General features: G+C 40.8%; 1 protein-coding gene across 1 annotated transcript in view; it reads right to left on the bottom strand.

Moving 5' to 3' along the window:
* Positions 1 to 7,863: 7,863 nt before the first annotated feature.
* The window catches only part of SLC4A1AP (solute carrier family 4 member 1 adaptor protein), a 70,569-nt gene continuing 57,788 nt past the window's right edge, over positions 7,864 to 20,644 (bottom strand). Inside the window, exons 11-14 of the mRNA XM_049904719.1 lie at positions 17,359 to 17,445; positions 16,634 to 16,701; positions 14,911 to 14,980; positions 7,864 to 13,535 (exon numbers count right to left, since the gene is read on the bottom strand). Coding sequence (XP_049760676.1) covers positions 13,486 to 13,535; positions 14,911 to 14,980; positions 16,634 to 16,701; positions 17,359 to 17,445 — 275 coding nt within the window. The 3' untranslated portion in view covers positions 7,864 to 13,485. The remainder of the gene's footprint in view (positions 13,536 to 14,910; positions 14,981 to 16,633; positions 16,702 to 17,358; positions 17,446 to 20,644) is intronic.

Below are 20,644 nucleotides of genomic sequence, written 5' to 3'. Positions count from 1 at the left end.
ATAAAACCCAAGAGTATGGTCCCCAGACATCCTTTTAACTCAGTAATGAAGTCACTCCTGAAGTTCACCCTTCAGCCAAAAATTAGACAGGTCTATAGGGCCAATGATAACACACACACAAAAGATACATATTTTTTTATAGGGCCAACGATAACACATGTGAAGGATGTGCCTTATAGTTCAATCATGTATTCAAGACTAATGGGCACGCCAGCCAAAAAGCAAAGACAAGAAGGCAGGAAGGGACAGACAGGAAAACTGGATGAATGGAAACAGGGAACCTGGGGTGGAGAGGGGAAGAGCAATGACATGGTGGAGCTGATAACTAATGTCACAAAACAATTTGTATATTAACTGTTTAATGAGAAACCGATTTGCTCTGTAAACTGTGACCTAAATCACAATTAAAAAAAAAAAGTCAGGAAAGCTGTGTGTCAGGGTTGTATCCTTTCACCATACTTATTCAATCTATATGCTGAGCAGATAATTCGAGAAACTGGACTATATGAAGAAGCATTAGGATTGGAGAAAGACTCAATAACAACCTGCAATATGCAGATGACACAACCTTGCCTCCTGAAAGAGGACTTGAAGCACTTACTGATGAAGATCAAAGGCTACAGCCTTCAGTATGGATTACACCTTAACAGAAAGAAAACAAAAATCCTCACAACTGGACCAATGAGGAACATCATGATAAACGGAGAAAAGATTGAAGCTGTCAAGGATCTCATTTTACTTGGATCCAAAGTCAGCGCCCATGGAAGCAGCAGTCGAGAAATCAAACAATGCATTGCACTGGGCAAATCTGCTGCAAAAGAACTCTTTAAAGTATTGAAAAGTAAAGATGTCACTTTGAGGACTAAGGTGTGCCTGACCCAAGCCATGGTATTTTTGATCACCTCACATGCATGCAAAAGCTGGGCAATGAACAAGGAAGACTGAAGATGGATTGATGCCTTTGAATTATGGTGTTGGTGAAGAATATTGAATATCCCATGTACTGCCAAAAGAACAAACAAATTCACCTTGGAAGAAGTACAGCCAGAATGCTCCTTGGAAGTGAGGATGGCAAGACTTCTTCTCACATACTTTGGACATGTTGTCAGGAGAGACCAGTCCCTGGAGAAGGACATCAAGCTTGGTAAAGTAAAGGGTCAGTGAAAAAGAGGAAGACCTTCAATGAGATGAATTGGCACAGTGGCTACAACAATGGCTCCAACACAGCAATGATCCTGAGGATGGTGCAGGAACAGGCAGTATTTTGTTCTGTTGTACACAGGGTCGTTATGAGTCTGAACTGACTTGACGGCACCTAACAACAAACAACTATTGTATTTGATTACCACAAATTTGGAAATGAACAATTAACAAATGCAATTTATTTGACCAACAAAATAATTTTAATTATTTAAACCATTAAGTCCTGGGTGGTCAAGGTAAGAATGACAAAAGGCATCCTGGTAGTATAAAAGGTTGTGACTCTAAAAAGTCCTATGCAGCCTTTTAGTATACGTTGGCGGTCTATTTCCCTGAAAGGTCTACCACATAATAGGAGCTAAGAAAGTATTTATGCAAGTACATGAGGAGTCCCTGGGTAGTGCAAATGGTTAAACACTTGACTATTAACCAAAAGGCTGATGATTCAAACCCACTCAAAGGCACCTCAGAAGGCCTGGCAATCTGCTTCTGAGAGGTCACAGCCTTGAAAACCATATAGAGCAGTTCTACTCTGCACATACAGGATCGCCAAGAGTTGGAAATGACTGGATGACAACCACCACCGATGACTGAGTGAGAATAACGCTCCCTGGCCCCTAAGGTCACTGAAGCCTCTGTCAACCTTTGTTGGTTTTCTCATGGGACCAGGCTAAAATTCAAGAGTTGTCTTGGCCTCGGTTTCTTTCTTCCTAACCAGACAACATGTTCATTTTCAGTGCGCATCCATGGTTACACTAAGATTGGTGAGAACGCAGGGCTAGGGCCGTGGATTCTGGAACCCCTCCAAGGAACGGGGACAACAGTCCGGATCGTGACGCTTATCCCAGCCTGCTCTGCCCTTTGCCCCAGGCAGCTCCCCATGAAGAGGTCTGGTTGGCTGTGGGAGGTGCTGTTCTCCTGCCTTCCAAAATTAGCTCAGGCCTTAAAAATCGCAGCCTAGCTCCTGCTCCTCTCATGCCAAGGAAAACAGTAGATGTCAGAAGCCTCCCTAGGTATCTGGGAGAACAGCTCCTTCTGCTCCCTCCCTTCCTTGTATGAGGTCATTGAATCAGGATGACAAAGCAAACAATGACATGTGTTGGGACTTGTTCCCGGACTGATTCCAGGGTTTCTCCAACCTCATCCTCCTCCCCACCCTTAGAATGGCAAGCCCAGGTGTGGACAGTATTCTGAACTGGATTCAGTGTTTGGGATTCTGGGAAACAGACTGGTTGGGAGGCATCATCTGTGGCAGGTAAAGAGGAGGCCGTGGATAGAACCTTAGTAAAAGAGGGAATCAGTGTATTAGCACCGCTGGATAGTTGCATAGAGCTTTCCAGGTTTCAGAGTGCGTTTTTTTTTTTTTACTTATAGTAATTTGCATTAGGAGGACAGGGATTCTTTTTGCCACTTCACAGATGAGGAAACTGAGGCTCATTTTAGGTCAGCATCTTAATCAAGGTGATACGGCTTAAGTATGACAGACCCAGACTTAAAATGTGACTTATGATTCAAGGTCCATCTCCCACCACACCACGGTTCCCTGAACTCCAGGCACTGGTACACCTACTTCACGCTTTTTGCCTGTGATTTACTTCATGTTTTTCTTTAAATAAACTCATTTTAAAAACTGATTCCATTCTAAGCAACAATGTGTGAGAGTGTGTGTGTGTATTTATATGTGTAGCTACTAAAATTAAACATTTTCATCCTTATCTTTTAAAGCCAACTCTCATGACACCAGGGATATTAGTGCCACACTTTGAGAAACTGTCCTACACACACCCTGCATTACTAAGGATGGATCTTCACGGGCTGGCAGCCAAGTGGCTGCCCTTACTGAAACGCTCTGCTGGTTCAGGGCCACCACTGTCCTTGTTAGGGCTGTGCCTCAAAAATCACAGAATTAAGCCATGGCAGATAAGTGATCATGAATCCAACTCCTAAGGAGCACAGCCAGTCACTGTCCTAAAGATTAAGGTTCACCATTCAGGAATATAACATGAATCCGATGTAGTGCTTGCTGTCAAACTCAAAAAGCTTACAAACATAAAGAACTGAAAGCCAGAAGAAATAAGCAAAGGATTTGGAATCAGAGAAACCCAGATCTAGACTTGGTTCCACCGTAAACTCAGGATACCTTTGAGAAAGTCAGTTCATGTTTCTGAGCCTCAGTTTCCTTTTTTATGAAACAAAGATGATAATATCTCCTTTTTCTACCTTTTAAGACTGATAGGACATTCAGATAAAAATGGGTGTGGAAAATCCTCTGTAAACTGCAAAGCCGTAATATGGTGTTTAGGTAATAACCAGGCAGTTCTAAACTCCTTCACGGTTATAATTTACAGTATAACTGGAGGTTGACTTTCTTGAGGTAAAACGACTCACCAAAAACAAGTTGGGAAGAGTCTTGGGACTGGAAAAATGTTGGTTGTTGCCCTTAACCCTTTTGGAATCCTGTGTTTCTTCTCTGATTCTTACTCTTTTCTTCTGCTTTGAAGCGTTTAATGGCTAACTTTTGGGCCCACGCGCAAGCTGACTGCATAATGATGGGTCTTTACTGCCCCCTTGTGGTCTCTCCCTTCCATGGCTGCACTGACATCCAAACGAGGGGGTGCATAACAATGGCAGACCTGAGGAAACCAGAGCCAGCCCTCAGGATTTTCCGGGGCCAGCAGAGGACTTAAAGCCCAAATTAAAGCCAGCTGCTGCAATCCACAGCTTCTTAACGGGAAGGAGTAGTTTCTGCCTGGTTTTGCCCTAACTAGGACAGGAATCCAGACCTCTGCCTGGATTAACCTTGCTAAAATGATGGTCAGTTCCTAGATTGCCCAGTTTGTCTGGAATAAGGTCCTGGAAATAAAGGCAGCTGTGAGGTGTCCTTTCTCTGCCAGGAAAAAAGGGCCAGGATTAAAGCCTGCCCTTCAGCCTCCCACCAGATTAAATCAAAAGTTAACTGAGCACCTATTTTGTGAACTGATAGGTGCCATGGTGGAGGGTGGGGGACATAAAAATAAATAAGTAGTTTCTGGAGCCCTAGTGGTGCAGTGGCTAAGAGCTTGGCAGCTAACCAAAAGGCCGGCAGTTCGAATCCACCAGCCGCTCCTTGGAAACCCTATGGGGCAGTTCTACTCTGTTCTACAGGGTCACAATGAGTCAGAAATGACTCGACAGCAGCGGGTTTGGTTTGGTTTTGGCCCTCAAGAACTCACAAAGCTTACAAACATAAATAACCCAAGCACACATAAAATTAACAGCTATTATTAGTCCATTCGAGTAAGGGCTACAACAGAAGTATACATAAAGCTACCAGACTGGTAGAGAGGGAGAGATTAGCGACAGCCATGGGCATCAGAGAGGCTTCCCGAAGGTAATGAAACTAAAGCTGGACCTCTAAAAATGAGTAAGCCCTCACCTGACAGACATGAGCAGGGAAGGCCACAATGATGCTACTTTTTTGGTGCTGATTATGTGACAAGAATGGCTAAGGGTTTTACAGATACCTCAGTTTTAATCTCTGCAATTGTAGGAGGTAGGTATTATTTTCCCTATTTAATGGACAAGGGCTCAAGGCCATGTACAGCAAGGCTTGACAAAAAATAGAGAAACAGCAAAGGGTGTTTGGGGCAAATAACATGTTGCTACTAGAGTATCAGGTACACGTGGTCAGAGGCAGAAAGGGAAGGACAAGGGCATATGGAGGTCATAATGATTAAAAAGTACATGAACCCAGTGATAAGGAATTTTAAAGCCTCAAAGGAATTTGAACCTCATCCTTTGGATAATAGGTAGCCTTTTGAGATTTCAGAGCAAGGAATTCTGCTCAGGGCTATGTTACAGGCTAAGTCAGGGGATATGTGGAGGAGAGATGATGAGAGAGACAAGAGGAAGGGAAACCTGTGAGGAGCCATGAAATAGGAAGCTTGGGTTAGGGCAGGGGCAGTGGGCACTGCAGAGGGATGAATCTGAAAAGCTCTATATGCAGAAATTAAGATAGACTTGGGGATGAAGTAGGCAGAATTTGGTGGAAACAACTGTCCCCTCATATGCTTAGCCTTCCAACCTGCCTCATCAATGCTAGGTTCTATGGGAATGAGAAAGATTTCCACTCTCCTATTTTTATGGGATACAAGGAGCCCTGGTGGCGCAGTGGTTAAGAGCTACAGCTGCTAACAAAAGGGTCGGCAGTTCAAATTCACCAGCTGCTCCTTGGAAACCCTATGGGGCAGTTCTACTCAGTTCTATATGGTTGCTGTGAGTCAGAACCAACTTGACGGCACCTAACAACAAAAACAACATGGAATATGAGTCTCAGTTCCACCCTGGGCTATGGCTAGATTATGGTTGTGCCAAATCTCTAAAGCCAAAACAGGGCAAGGTCTGTTCAGAGACCAGAGAGGAAACCTTGAAAGCAGTCAATGCCCACATCAAATAATGAATCTTAGCATCAAAGAGTGGCCTGGGACAAAAAAAGACCATATCAGTTGATACAGTAACCCATTCCCCAAAGGTCAAGGAGAATTTTCTGTCATTTCCCAGCAGTCTGGCATTTGGTTGGACCAAATCCTGTATGGGAACTCAGCCCTCCCATGAGTTTTGATTCCTGCTTTTGATTGCCACAGTGCTGGCAGGCTTCCCTCTGGCTTTCACTCTCAGGAAGTCAGCCACAGCTGCTGGCCATTTGTCACACCCTATCCGGGAGGTGGCAGCATTTCATTTGTCAAGTAACACACTTCCAGACTATGGCTAACGGCTTCCAAGTTTGTTGGGAATTGTGTCATCTTTCCCAACAGGGCTAACTTCATCAGTTCCACTGAAGTAGCAGTGGGTAGGTGCTTGGGCTACAAGCAGATATTTGGGCTTGTATTTACTATCCTGGGTTGGGACAATTCCAGGGAAAATATTTACAACACTCAAGAAACATCTATTGAAAATGCCAGGCACTGTGCAAAATTCTGGTAAGAATGGCCCGTGTTCTCAAGTTTTATTCTAGGAAAGGAAGAAGATGGTATCTTGAGATATCTCTTTAATTTTTCCTTCTTTTTAAAGTTTGGTCCCCCATGTGTCTGTCAGTTTGTCTTACTGTGAGGGCTTGTGTGTTGCTGTGATGCTGGAAGCTATGCCACTGGTATTCAGATACCAGCAGGGTCACCCATGGAGGGCAGGTTTCAGCTGAGCTTCCAGACTAAGACAGACTAGGAGGAAGGACCCGGCAATCTACTTCTGAAAAGCATTAGCCAGTGAAAATCTTATGAATAGCAGCGGAACACTGTCTGATATAGTGCTGGAAGATGAGCCCCCAAGGCTGGAAGGCACTCAAAAGACGACTAGGGAAGAGCTGCCTCCTCAAAGTAGAGCTGGCCTTAATGATGTGGATGGAATAAAGCTTTTGGGACCTTCATTTGCTGATGTGGCATGACTCAAAATGAGAAGAAACAGCTGCAAACATCCATTAATGATTGGAACCTGGAATGTATGAAGTATGACTCTAGGAAAATTGGAAATCATCAAAAATGAAATGGAACACATAAACATCAATACCCTAAGCATTAGTGAGCTGAAATGGACTGGTACTGGCCATTTTGAACCAGACAATCATATAGTCTACTATGCTGAGAATGACAACTTGAAGAGGAACGGTGTTGCATTCATCATCAAAAAGAACATTTCAAGATCTATCCTGAAGTACAATGCTGTCAGTGACAGGATAATATCCATACGCCTCCAAGGAAGATCAGTTAATACGACTATTATTCAAATTTACACACCAGCCACTAAGGCCAAAGATGAAGAAGTTGAAGATTTTTATCAGCTGCTGCAGTCTGAAATTGATTGAACCTGCAATCAGGATGCGTTGATACTTACTGGCAATTGGAATGCGAAAAGTTGGAAACAAAGAAGAAGGATCAGTAGTTGGAAGATATGGCCTTGGTGATAGAAACAATGCCGGAGATCAAATGATAGAATTTTGCAAGACCAATGACTTCTTCATTGCAAATACCTTCTTTCACCAACATAAACTGCGACTGTACATATGGACCTCACCAGATGGAACACACAGGAATCAAATTGACTACATCTGTGGAAAGAGATGAAGGAAAAGCTCAATATCATCAGTCAGAACAAGGCCAGGGGCCGACTGTGGAACAGACCATCAATTGCTCATATGCAAGTTCAAGCTGAAACTGAAGGAAATCAGAGCAAGTCCACAGAGCCAAAATATGACCTTAAGTATATCCCACCTGAATTTAGAGACCATCTGAAGACTAGATTTGACTCATTGAACACTAGTGACCGAAGACCAGACGAGTTGTGGAATGACATCAAGGACATCGTGAAGAAAGCATGAGGTCACTGAAAAGACAGGACAGAAAAGACCAAGACGGATGTCAGAGGAGACTCTGAAACTTGCTCACGAACGTCAAGCAGCTAAAGCAAAAGGAAGAAATGATGAAGTAAAAGAACTGGCAGAAGATTTCAAAGGGCAGCTTGAGAAGACAAAGTTAAGTATTATTATAATGACATGTGCAAAGAGCTGAAGACAGAAAACCAAAAGGGAATAACATACTTGGCGTTTCTCAAGCAGAAAGAGCTGAAAAAAAAAAATGCAAGCCTTCAGTTTCAATAGTGAAGGATTCTATGGGGAAAATATTAAACAACACAGGAAGCATCAAAAGAAGATGGAAGGAATACACAGAGTCATTATACCAAAAAGAATTAGTCAATGTTCAGCCATTTCAAGAGGTAGCATATGATCAGGAACCAATGGTACTGAAGGAAGAAGTCCAAGCTGCACTGAAGGCAATGGTGAAAAACAAGGCTTCAGCAATTGATGGAATATCAATTGAGATGTTTCAACAAACAGATGCAGCGCTGGAGGTGCTCACTTGTCTATGCCAAGAAATATGGAAGACAGCTTCCTGGCCAACTGACTGGAAGAGATCCATATTTATGCCTATTCCCAAGAAAGGTGATCCAACTGATGAGGAAATTATAGAACAATATCATGAATATCACACACAAGTAAAATTTTGCTAAAGATCATTCAAAAACGGCTGCAGCAGTGTATCGACAGGGAACTGCCAGAAATTCAGGCCAGATTCAGAAGAGGACATGGAGCCAGGGATATCATTGCTGATGTCATATGGATCCTGGCTAAAAGTAGAGAATACCAGAAGGATGTTTACCTGTGTTTTATTGACTGTGCAAAGGCATTCAACTGTGTGGATCATAACAAATTATGGATAACACTGTGAAGAATGGGAATTCCAGAACACTTAATTGTGCTCATGAGGAACCTTTACATAGACCAAGAGGCAGTTTTTCGGACAGAACAAGGGGATACTGATTGGTTTAAAGTCAGGAAAGGTGTGCATCAGGGTTGTATCCTTTTACCATACCTATTCAATCTGTATGCTGAGCAAATAATACGAGAAGCTGGACTATATGAAGAAGAATGAAGCATCAGGATTGGAGGAAGGCTCATTAACAACCTGTGTTATGCAGATGACACAACCTTGCTTGCCCCAAGTGAAGAGGACTTGAAGCAGTTACTAATGAAGATCAGAGACCACAGCCTTCAGTATGGATTGCACCTCAACATAAAGAAAACAAAAATCCTCACAACTGGACCAATGAGCAACATCATGATAAACAGAGAAAGGATTGAAGTTGTCAAGGATTTCATTTTACTTGGATCCACAATCAACAGCCATGGAAGCAGCAGTCAAGAAATCAAATGACATGTTGCACTGGGTAAATCTGCTGCAAAGGACCTCTTTAAAGTGTTGAAGAGCAAAGATGCCACCTTGAAGACTAAGGTGCGCCTGACCCAAGCCACGGTAATTTTCAATCTCATCATATGCATTTGAAATAGGGACAATGAATAAGTTAGACCGAAGAAGAACTGACACCTTTGAATCGTGGTGTTGGCAAAGAATATCGAATATACCATGGAGTGCCAAAAGAATGAACAAGCCTGTCTTGGAAGAAGTGCAACCAGAATGCTCCTTAGAAGCAAGGATGGCAAGACTGCATCTTACATACTTTGGACATGTTGTCAGGAGGGATCAGTTCCTGGAGAAGGACATCATGCTTGGCAAAGTACAGGGTCGGTGGAAAAGAGGAAGACCCTCAACAAGGTAGACTGACATAGTGGCTACAACAATGAGCTCAAGCATAGCAACAATTTTAAGGATGGCGCAGGACTGGGCAGTGTTTCATTCTATCATGCATAGGGTCATTAATGAGTCGGAATCAACTCATTGGCACGTAACAACAACAAAGTTTTGGTAATACCTGCCCATCTCATCTTTTTGTTTTTCTTTGCCTTTAGATATACTACTGCCCTGAAATCACATCACCCAAAGCTACTCACTCTGGTGAGTTTGTGTCCAAGGAAACAAACTGATAGGGTTGGCATGATTCAGAATTGACTTGATGGCACCTAACGACGACAACCACCACAAAATGATACATGACATAGGGACCCATTTTAGGGAACTTGGATATGCCTCAAAAGAATGTCATGTAAGAAGTATATCTTATATCACTAAAAAGTTTGAAAGTGCAGTCTAATCAGGAGCCAACCATATGCTGGAACTCTAGGAGAGACGTCTAGAATGCTTGTAGTAACCCTGACTCCACACCTGGAGGGGAGGGGTGAGAGCAAGTACTGGGAAAATCATTTCAGCCTTACAGGGGAAAGGACATAAAAATAATTAGAAAAAAAAATGTAGGAAAGGGAATAGACGACACCTTAATAATACAGGAAAGACCACACAGTTTTCAAAGTGTTTTCGTACACATTATTTGATCCTCTCATGATCCAAAGCATTAGTACAGTATCTGGCATGTTGAGGGCACTAAATAAATCTTAGCTACTGTTTTTTTAATAAAAAATGGTTAGCAGAAGAAAGTTTTGGTTTTCTAGGTAAGTTTTAGGTCTCTAGAAAATTCCTTAAGTAGACAAAGGAACTTGTTTTAATGCTAAATGCATGTTTTTAGGTGCCTTCAAGTTGATTATGACTCATAGCGACCCTATGTACAACAGAAGGAAACACTGCGGGGTCCTGCGCCATCCTCACAATTGTTGCTCTGTTTCAGCCCACTGTTGCAGCCACTGTGTCAATTCATCTCGTTGAGTCTCTTCCTCTTTTTCGCTGACCCTCTACTTTACACCAAGCATGATGTCCTCCTCTAGGGGCTGGTCCCTCTTGATTCCAAGTGCATAAGAGTACTTGCTTCTAAGGAGCATTCTGGCTGTAATTTTTCCAAGACAGATTTGTTCATTCTTCTGGCAGTCTGTGGTATATTCAATATTTTCGCCAACACTGTAATTCAAATTCATCAATTCTTCACTCTTCCTTATTCATTATCTAGCTTTCGCATGCATGTGAGGCGATTGAAGATATCATGACTAAATACATACTCGTGGCTTTTTCTCTCCAGAATACTGTTCACTATGGTATACATACTTTACCTTTTCCCCCCAATAAGTGAGTACCCATAACCAGGATAAACTTTGTTCTTAGTACCAAAACAGGAAGGATCAGCTGTCCAAGAGTGCGGTCTACCTTCAAAATTCCTGTCTGCCCCTTGGTCTTTAACCTGCCTCTAGGTACCCACCTCTTATTTCATTTAGTGAAGACAACAACTGTTCTCCTGCTTCTCTTCTGAGATCCAGGCCTATATATTCAACTGCTTTCTTGACATCTTTACTTGGATGTTTCAAAGAGACATCAAGCTCAGCTTGTCCGAAACTGAACTTATGATCTCCTCCACCTCCATCCAGGTCCTCCATCAGCGTTCCCCTTATCTCAAAGAATGGCTCCATTACCATTCAGATGTATGAGGCAGAAATCTAGGCATCATCCTCTACCCTTTCTCCCCTTCACCCCTAGACAATCCACCGTACAGTCTTAGCCATTCCACTTCTTCAAATACTGCTAGGATCCATTTACCTCTTCCCATCTTGATGCTGTAAAGAACATCTTGAGCCAGATGAGACCTTGATGATTAATTAGTCTAGAGCAGGGGATGGCCAACTACAGTCTGCAGGCCAAATCCAACCTGCCACCTGCTTTTATAAATAAACACTTACTGGAACAGGGCCACACTCACTCATTTATATATTGTCTTTGGCTACTCTTGTGCGACAATGGCAGAGTTGAGTAGTTGAAACTGAAAACTGTATGGCTTCCAAAGGCTACAATATTTACTATCTGGCCCTTAACAGGAAGTTTGGCAACTGTGCTCTAGAGGCTGCATGTTAGAATCACCTCGGGTGCTTTTAAAAGTAATCGCCTCAGAGATTCTAATTAAATTGGTCTGGGGTGATTTCCTCTGGTGATTCTAATACGCAGCGAAGGTGGATAATCACTGATCTAATCCAGTATCTTCTTTCACAGGTGAGGAAAGTCAGGCTCAGAAGTTAGGATCTGTCCCCTTTTTGTAGTTATGAATAACAACACTGCCTTGACTTGGCCCTATAGAGCACATCCACATCATTTGGTCCTTACAATAAAGTTGAAGTTCTGCTAGCATGAAGCATTACTGTCCCTGCTTCACAAAAGACAGATTTGAGGCTCAGGGATTTAAGTAATGTGCCCCAAGTCTCCTATTTAGTAGAAGGAAGCTAAGACTTTTGAACCCAAGTCCACTGACCACTGATGTTAATCCGTACAAGGTGCGGGAGAGTTGGTTCTGACTCATAGAGACCCTATGTACAACAGAATGAAACAGAATTGTACAAGTTACATACTTATAATTTGGTACATGGAGTTCTATTTGTTTTCAGAGTCCCTAGACATGGGGCCATACCTATGTACTCTCCCCAGAATGTTTAGAAATCTGCTTTCTAAAGCAGTGAGCCCTAGTGTTTCCCAGGGCCACTGTGAGGTTAGAGTGCAGAGAAAAGGATGAGTGTGTGCGTGTGTGTGTGTGTGTCTATCCCCGTGCCCTTACTTCAACCAAAGTAGGTATATATGCACCTATTTTAAGTATTAAGGTTTCCACGTGCAATTCTGTTTGAACAGCTTCACCTTTAAAGACCACTGCACTGATCTGGCTCAGGTTTCTGTCTACTGTTTTCTTGATCCAACATGGCATGATCACTCTGTCCACAAATTCCTATCACTTCTTATATCATCAACCAGATCTTCCTTGCTGGTGTGAATGAAGTCCTCAATAACTGTTTCTGATAACACCTACATTCCTTTTAGAGATGAAGGACTTACCACTTTTAGCAAGCCAGGCATCCTGCATCTGTTGGTGTAACTGAAGTTTCTCATTACTGCTTCCTGCCCACCTCTGTGTAGATGTATAACCCTATTAGGAAAGCATCACCCTCTGTACCCTCTAGTGGGGCCACAGCATTTCCCCTGCCTGTTCATTAGGTCTGCCTTCAGCCTCATCCAAGTGCTCTTCACCTTGCTTCCACTCTTAGGCTTTCCTTTCCTGTGAAGTGAGGCATTACAATAGGGCAGGAGGCAGGAGGACAAGACACCTTCCTGAATAGCTTCATGATTCCAGAGAGGGAGGAACTGTTATTCCCCTCTAAAGAGGCAGAAGCCCCATACTGGGAAGAAGTTTCCTTGAGCTTATCTGGCCCCGTGCATGTGAGAAAGACTGACTAAACTGATGGGTCAGAGTCCTGGACATTCACAGGCTGTTTTTACCAGAACTGTGCCTGGGCGTGTGAGGTCGTGTGGTGGTCCTTCACGTTTCCTGATAGGACAGAGTCTGTTCTCAAACCTGGCGGAAGATAACAGCTAGAGGGAGTAGGAAGTCCCATTGTGTATCCACTTTTAGTTCCAAGCATGACAGGGAAACCCAGGGTAACACCCATGGCATGACCTTGTATTTTAACACTTATTTGAGGAAGTAACATCAGTGAATTCTAGAGCCTAACTCCAGAAGTAGCCTATTGCTCATGAAGAATATAGTCCCTAAGACTTGATAAAAGAGTTTGTGACCTTAAATCAACATTAGAGACAGATTCGCCTTCTTGTTTTAATTGGATCACTTTTCTAATTTCAGTTATTCTCAAAATACATGGCTCCTTTTTTACAAACATACATACACAAACACTTATAAACATAAATACCAAATCCAGGAGATTAATTAGGTGGGTAGACAGAAATAGGTAACGACGACAGAAGAAAAGACAGGTCACCAGATTTTATAAGTGATCATCTAACCCCTTCTCTGTCCATTCAACTTGACGTATTATCCCAAATATCCCACGTCACATGGTTCACAAGATCTTTTGGGATTCCGAAGCAATCAATAGCCATACTTGTCATTAAGATGGGTCCTGCCGTCACCACTTTGGCCTATATTAGAGTCCATAAAAAGAAAGAAATTCATTCACTTTTCAAAGTCAGGGAGAAAAACGGTATCTATACATCAATAAGCCAAAAGTAAACAGATAATTTTCTTCTATGATAAAAATTTTACTTTTTGTATACAAGTTGAAAACACAGCCCTCTTTTTCACTCCTACCATTGTACTTATTAGCAGACAAAAAACAAATATGTCTAGTAACTAAATTTCTATTATTTCATTACTAAGTATATTAGAAACCCAATCCATAGAAAAAGCAACCTGTGATGAGCACCTCATACACTGCTTAAGGGCACAGCGTACATATGAGCATAAACTGGTAAATCCCTATAGAATGCAATTTGACAACATCTTAAAAACGTTGAGAGGTTTTGGTCCATCAAGTTAACTTTTATGAATATTTTTCTACAGGTGCACCTCTGCACTCACAAAATTAAATGTTAAAGTTTACTTATTGCAGAGTTGTTTGTAATGGCAAAAGATTACAAGCACATAAATGCCCATCATGGGACCTGGTTAAATAAGCAAAGGTATATCCATACCATAAAAAAGAACAAGAAATCTGTAAACAGCTATGGAAGGGTCTGCAAGATATAGTGTTAAGTGCAAAAAGGTGAAGACCGTGCTTCCGTTTGCGTAAAAAAAGGGGGGGTGGTGGTGGTTTAAGTACTATACATTTAATTTCCTTTATAGGCATTTTATATAATATATATGTAAGAATTCTTAAGAAACTATTTGGTTGTATTTAGAGAAAAAAAACTGGATAAATGAGGCACAGCCAGAAGAATTTTTTATTTAAATTAACTTAAATTTGAAAATATATACAAAATAAAGAGAAAAATATAATGAACTCCCACATACCCATCATCCAGCTTTCACAAATACTAATATATGGCCAATCCTGCTTTATCTCTTAACCCTTTCCCACCTTCCGTCTTCCTCCACCACTGGATTATTTAAGGTGAATCCCAGAAGTCATTTACTATGCACACTTGTATATGTATTTCTAGAAAATAAGCACTTTTTTAAAAAAACACAACTCAGCATCATTATCACACTTTAAAAAGATTAACAGTAATATCTTAGTACCATCAAATATCCAGCCAGTGTTCAACTTTATCTAACTGGCTCATGATTTTTTAATTTTTTTTATAGTTGTTTATTTGAATAAGGATCTAGTCAGGGCCCACAGATTATATTTGGCTGATATGTCTCTAGATCTTTTATATCTACCTGCTCCCCAAGTAGGGAGAATTTTCACTACATACTCAAAATAACTTTCTTATTTTGAACTTCAAATATATATTACCTATAGAAATATAAATAAATAAAACTGAAACCAAAAAAAAAGTAAAAACACTCTACCTTCAGGTGGGACCCATACACAGTAGTCTGGGTCATCTTCTGGATATTTGGAGGAAAGCGTTGGTGAATGCTGCAAAGAAAAGATGGTTTAGTCAAAATAATTACAACTCTAAGAATTATTGTCCTTATGGCTGCCAGTAAACAAACACTAACACAAAGCAGTTTCCATTAATAATCTTGACGTAAGCAATCTACCTAGGGGAGCATTCTCTCTCTGAACTTTGCTTCCATAGAGACTTAACAAGCTGATTTTCAGTCAGTGAGAGTGATGTGTAAACAGTGGCAGCTGACACACTTCTGGTATGAATGCTACATGGTACAAGCCCCATAGAGGCCAATGTGGCCTTTGCCTTTTGACCTAGGAATCCCACTTGGGAGAATTTACTGTATACATACAAAATTATGCATATACAATGGTTATTTGTTATAGGACTGTTCTCACAGTAAAAGACTAGAAAAAACCCCAAGTGTCCATGTATGGGAAACTATTAGCTAGGGCACATCCAGACAGTAGAAAGCCCCTGATGTACCCATATAGATTGAAAAAAACAGGATGTAGAGTGGAGTACATTATATTCTACCTTTTGTATATTAAAAGGAAGAAAATAAGAATATAATTCAAATGTCCTTGTGTGGCATACTAGGATATGAAGGAGGAGTCGCAAATAAACTAATAAGAGAGATAACTTGTATGTGAAGAGTTATAGGGAACAGAGTGGATGGGGACTAGGGTTGGAGTAAGAATAGAGAATTCGAAACACAAAAATTGAAAAATAAAAGAAAAAGAGTAGCTGCTGAGGCTGCTTACGTACAATCAAACAGCTAATGGGATTTGGTTCCTTGGTTTGGAGGTTCAGGGTCACAGTTTCAAAGGACATCCCAGTTAATTGGCCTAATAACGTGTTTAGTGCTTTTTTCTACCTCCTAGCTCCTTGCACAGTGCCTGAGGTCGTAAAAGCTTGCAAGGGACATACAAGGCACAACACTTGGTCTCTATTCACCTGGAGCAACAGAGGAAGAAGAGCAATCAGGAATAGGATATGGAATGTGTGGCTAACTGCTTCCATGAACAACTGCCTCCTTTGCCGTGAGACCAGAAGAACTGGATAGTGCCCAACTATCATTATCGAAACATTTTGATCAAAGATTCCATAGAAGAATTCTGATCAAAAAGGGGAAAACAGCAAACAAAATTTCAAAGTCTCATGGACTCTAGACTTTCTGGAGCTATGGAGGGTGGACAAACTCCTCAAACTATTGCCCTGAGATAATCTTTATACCATAAGCCAAAAATATCCCCTGAAGTCATCTTAAAACCAAACAATAGTTTAGACTAACTGGTAAAAAAGGTCAGCCTTGGGCATTATGCTTTTTTAAAAGCTATCTACATGGGATCAAATTGACAACTTTTTTTTTGGCAACTTGAAAAGATTAGATAGGAACCTTAAAGGGCAGTGAGCTTATGTTAATGAGGGAGGAACAATTCAGAAAAGGAGAGTGAGCATGGTTGCACAACTCAATGTCATTGAATTGTACATGTAGAATTGTTGTCAACTGCTGTATGTTTTGCTGTGTATATTCTCAACAACAACAATAAAATAAATAAAAGAGAGCCCAAATTCCTAGGAGATGGGGTTATAAGGCAGTTGAGAACTCTGGTAAGCTCAGTTCCCAAGACCCCTTCTGGACATGGTCCACGACAAAGGGATTCATCCTTACTTACCTTGCTTGGACCAGCAGCTTTCTTTTTCTTCAATTCATCTCTGCTTTTCTCGCATTCATTCTTTAATGCTATTTTTTTTTTAAAAAGGGAAAAAAGAGGCAGTAGTTGTTTTTAAAAAAAGTAATAAAGAAAGGAAAAGTTCCTCACAAGAAAGCATTATCATTATCAAATAAAACATGTCAGTGACAATTCAATTCTCAAAAATTTCTTCTACTACCATAAAAACTCTATGAAGACTTTTCCCTTCAATAGTAACTAGTTTTCAAATCCTAAGGTTACTCTACAAGCTTGCATATAATCACACCATCTGAAAAGGTAAAGGAAAATGAGGCTGATTTTATTATTGCACAGTTTAACCATTACTGCAAAGCCAGAAAAAAGAAATCTTTTACTAGGCTGACATTTCATCCAATTTCTTTTAATACCTTTAGAATGACACCCATGATAGGCATCTAACTCCGGGCAATATAAAACTGTGGAGGGCTTTGCATGGTCAGAGGGAAGCATAAAGGTACTAGGTGCTTTGTAAGTCAATGACAGGGAACTCAGGAGGTAGAAGAGGAATAAAGAAAGGCAAATGGGATGGCACCAAACCCAAACTTCTCACATTATCCAGGGCCCCGGATGCAGCACTGACCCAGGGTCTATAAGGCCACTGTCTCTCCTCCACAGACTAGACAGCTGCCTGTATACAGAGCAATGATGGAGTGGGCTGTACTACCTACCTGAGGGCTCCTGGAATGAGGGAGCTATTTCACTAGTCTCTTGGTCATCTTCATTCTGCTCCACCTGGCTGAGTTGAGACATGTTTTCTATACAAAGTAGTACCAAGCATATTATTATCTAGTTCATGGTGGATAGTTCAGAAAACAAAACAAAACAAAAACAGCTAAATACAGAAATAATCATCTAGTTTTACTATCATCAGCTTCTACCAACCTTAATTAGGTCTTCAAGAAATGTGCTTCCAGATGTCTACCAGAGAACCACACATTTTCCACTTAAAAAACTGGCCAACTTTGATGCACAGCTTTTTGGTAATACTTACAAAAGTCTTAAAAATGTACATTCTCTTTGGCCTAGAAATTCTACTTCTAGAAAATTATTCAAAGAAAATAATCACAGATGAACATCAAGATTTATTATACTATATATTATACTACACGAGTATGTTTATAAGAGCAAAAAAATGAAGAAGTAACCTACCTGTCTAACACCAGGAAGGTGATTATGTAAATTATGGCATTTGCATGTTATGGGCCACTATCCCCCTTATTAAAGACCATATTTTAAAAGAATATTTTAAGACATAAGAAAAACAGACTATAAAATAACATGCATAATACAATCTCAATGTTGTAAAAAATAAATACAGGGACAAAAAGGACTAGTGTATCCTTCACCAGGGGCAGATTTATTAATGATTTTCTCTTATAGAGCAAATTTTTAAATCTGTAATAGTTTTACATATGCATATTTACTTCAGTGTCCTTAACACAATAATTATTGTTCCCCTTCCTGATGAGCATGTGGGTGGTGATAAGAAATCTGTTTATGTATCACCCTCACAATGTATGGACCAAAGAGCAGACTCAGAAAGAAAGTATGTATAAGTACCTCAATATTTCTGAAAAGGCCAAGCATTCTGCCAATATCTAAACAAAGGAGAATGCAAATACAAAAGATTTACCTCTCACAGATGAGGAAACAGTAACTTTTATGTTTCTCAAACAACCAAAGGTGATTCAAAAGAAGAGCTGCATGCAGGCCTGGTATTTTTATGCAGACAAGCCTGGTTCCTTTCAAAAGTACAGATGCATGCACTCCCACATACATTTAATGCCAATTTTTACTGTTGTTCCACACGCTCCCTATTTTCTGAGAGGTCTTAATCTTGCTAAGCAGTTTGGCTAATCTTGGCATTTCTCAGGAAAATAAACCCTGTAGTTGACAAGGGGCAAGAGATATTAGAAAAATAAACAACGATATCTGGGGGTGGGGTTGCAGGAGATTTGTCTTCTTTGGATTTTTAAGTATTACCTAAAGTTTCTATAATGGCCATAAATTTCTTTTATAATCAGAAAAAGATATTTAAAAATCAATCAATTTCGTCTTTCAATTTTGGTCATCAAATCTTTGCTGATGTGACATATTACAGGGTTGCCAACCAATGTCATAAAACAATATGTGTATTAATTGTATAATGAGAAACTAATTTGCTCTGTAAACATTCATCTAAGGCACAATTTAAAAAAAAAAACTTGGCTGAAGTGGGGGAATACTATGTGCCAGGTTCTCTGCTAGGTATCAAAGACAAAAAAAAAAAAAAAAGAAGACATGATCCTTTTTGAGAAGTTTAGTTTAGTGGGTATATTATGCTTAACTTCTCTTTTAGGGATGGGAAAAAAAAAATGAGTAACGGGAAGCTTATCCCCAGACCACCTGATCAGGCCTCATCATCCACCCTATTCTACTGCTTTCCAACTCATGCCATGCTAACAGCTTGGGATTGTCCTGTATTAGCTGTGGCTTGAGATTCCACAGCTTTCAATTTTCTGTAGTACTGGTATGGGCTGGAAATACCTGCCCTTAATCTGCAATGCCCCCACGTCTGTCAGTTTGTCATACTGTGGGGACTTGTGTGTTGCTGTGATGCTGGAAGCTATGCCACCAGTATTCGGATACCAGCAGGGTCACCCATGGAGGGCAGGATTCAGCTGAGCTTCCAGACTAAGACAGACTAGGAAGAAGGACCCGACAGTCTACTTCTGAAAAACATTAGCCAGTGAAAACCTTATGAATAGCAGAATAACATTGTCTGATACTGTGCTGGAAGATGAGCCCCCCAGGTTGGAAGGCACTCAAAAGATGACTGAGGAAGAGCTGCCTCCTCAAAGTAGAGTCGACCTTAATGACATGGATGGAGTAGAGCTTTCAGGACCTTCATTTGCTGATGTGGCACGACTCAAAATGAGAAGAAACAGCTGCAAACATCCATTAATAATTGGAACCTGGAATGTACGAAGTATGAATCTAGGAAAATTGGAAATCTTCAAAAAAGAAATGGAATGCATAAACATCGATATCCTAGGCATTAGTGAGCTGAAATGGACTGGTATTGGCCACTTTGAATCGGACAATCATATAGTCTACTATGCTGGGAATGACAACTTGAAAAGGAATGGTGTTGCATTCATCGTCAAAAAGAACGTTTCAAGATCTATCCTGAAGTACAACACTGTCAAAACAGGATAATATCTATATGCCTACAAGGAAGACCAGTTAATACCACTATTATTCAAATTTACGCACCAACCACTTGGGCCAAAGATGAAGAAAGAGAAGATTTTTATCAGCTGCTGCGGTCTGAAATGGATCGAACCTACAATCAAGATGCATTGATAATTACTGGTGATTGGAATGCAAAAGTTAGAAACAAAGAAGAAGGATCAGTAGTTGGAAAACATGGCCTTGGCGATAGAAACAATGCCAGAGATCAAATGGTAGAATTTTGCAAGACCAACGACTTCTTCATTGCAAATACCTCCTCTTTCACTAACATAAATGGCGACTATACACATGGACCTCGCCAGATGGAACACACAGGAATCAAATTGACTACATCTGTGGAAAGAGACGATGGAAAAGCTCAATATCATCAGTCAGAATGAGGCCAGGGGCCAACTGTGGAACAGACCATCAATTGCTCATATGCAAGTTCAAGCTGAAACTGAAGAAAATCAGAGCAAGTCCACGAGAGCCAAAATATGACCTTGAGTATATCCCACCTGAATTTAGAGACCATCTGCACAATAGATTTGATGCATTGAACACTAGTGACCGAAGGCCAGACGAGTTGTGGAATGATATCAAGGACATCATCCATGAAGAAAGGAAGAGGTCACTGAAAAGACAGGAAAGAAAGAAAAGACCAAGATGGATGTCAGAGGAGACTCTGAAACTTGCTCTTGAGCATTGAGCAGCTAAAGCAAAAGGAAGAATTCATGAAGT

The sequence above is a fragment of the Elephas maximus genome, chromosome 12, assembly GCF_024166365.1.
Source record: "Elephas maximus indicus isolate mEleMax1 chromosome 12, mEleMax1 primary haplotype, whole genome shotgun sequence".
Lineage (NCBI taxonomy): Eukaryota > Metazoa > Chordata > Mammalia > Proboscidea > Elephantidae > Elephas > Elephas maximus.
The sequence above is the reverse complement of the archived record's forward strand: the minus strand, read 5'-3'. Positions and strand labels throughout refer to the sequence as shown.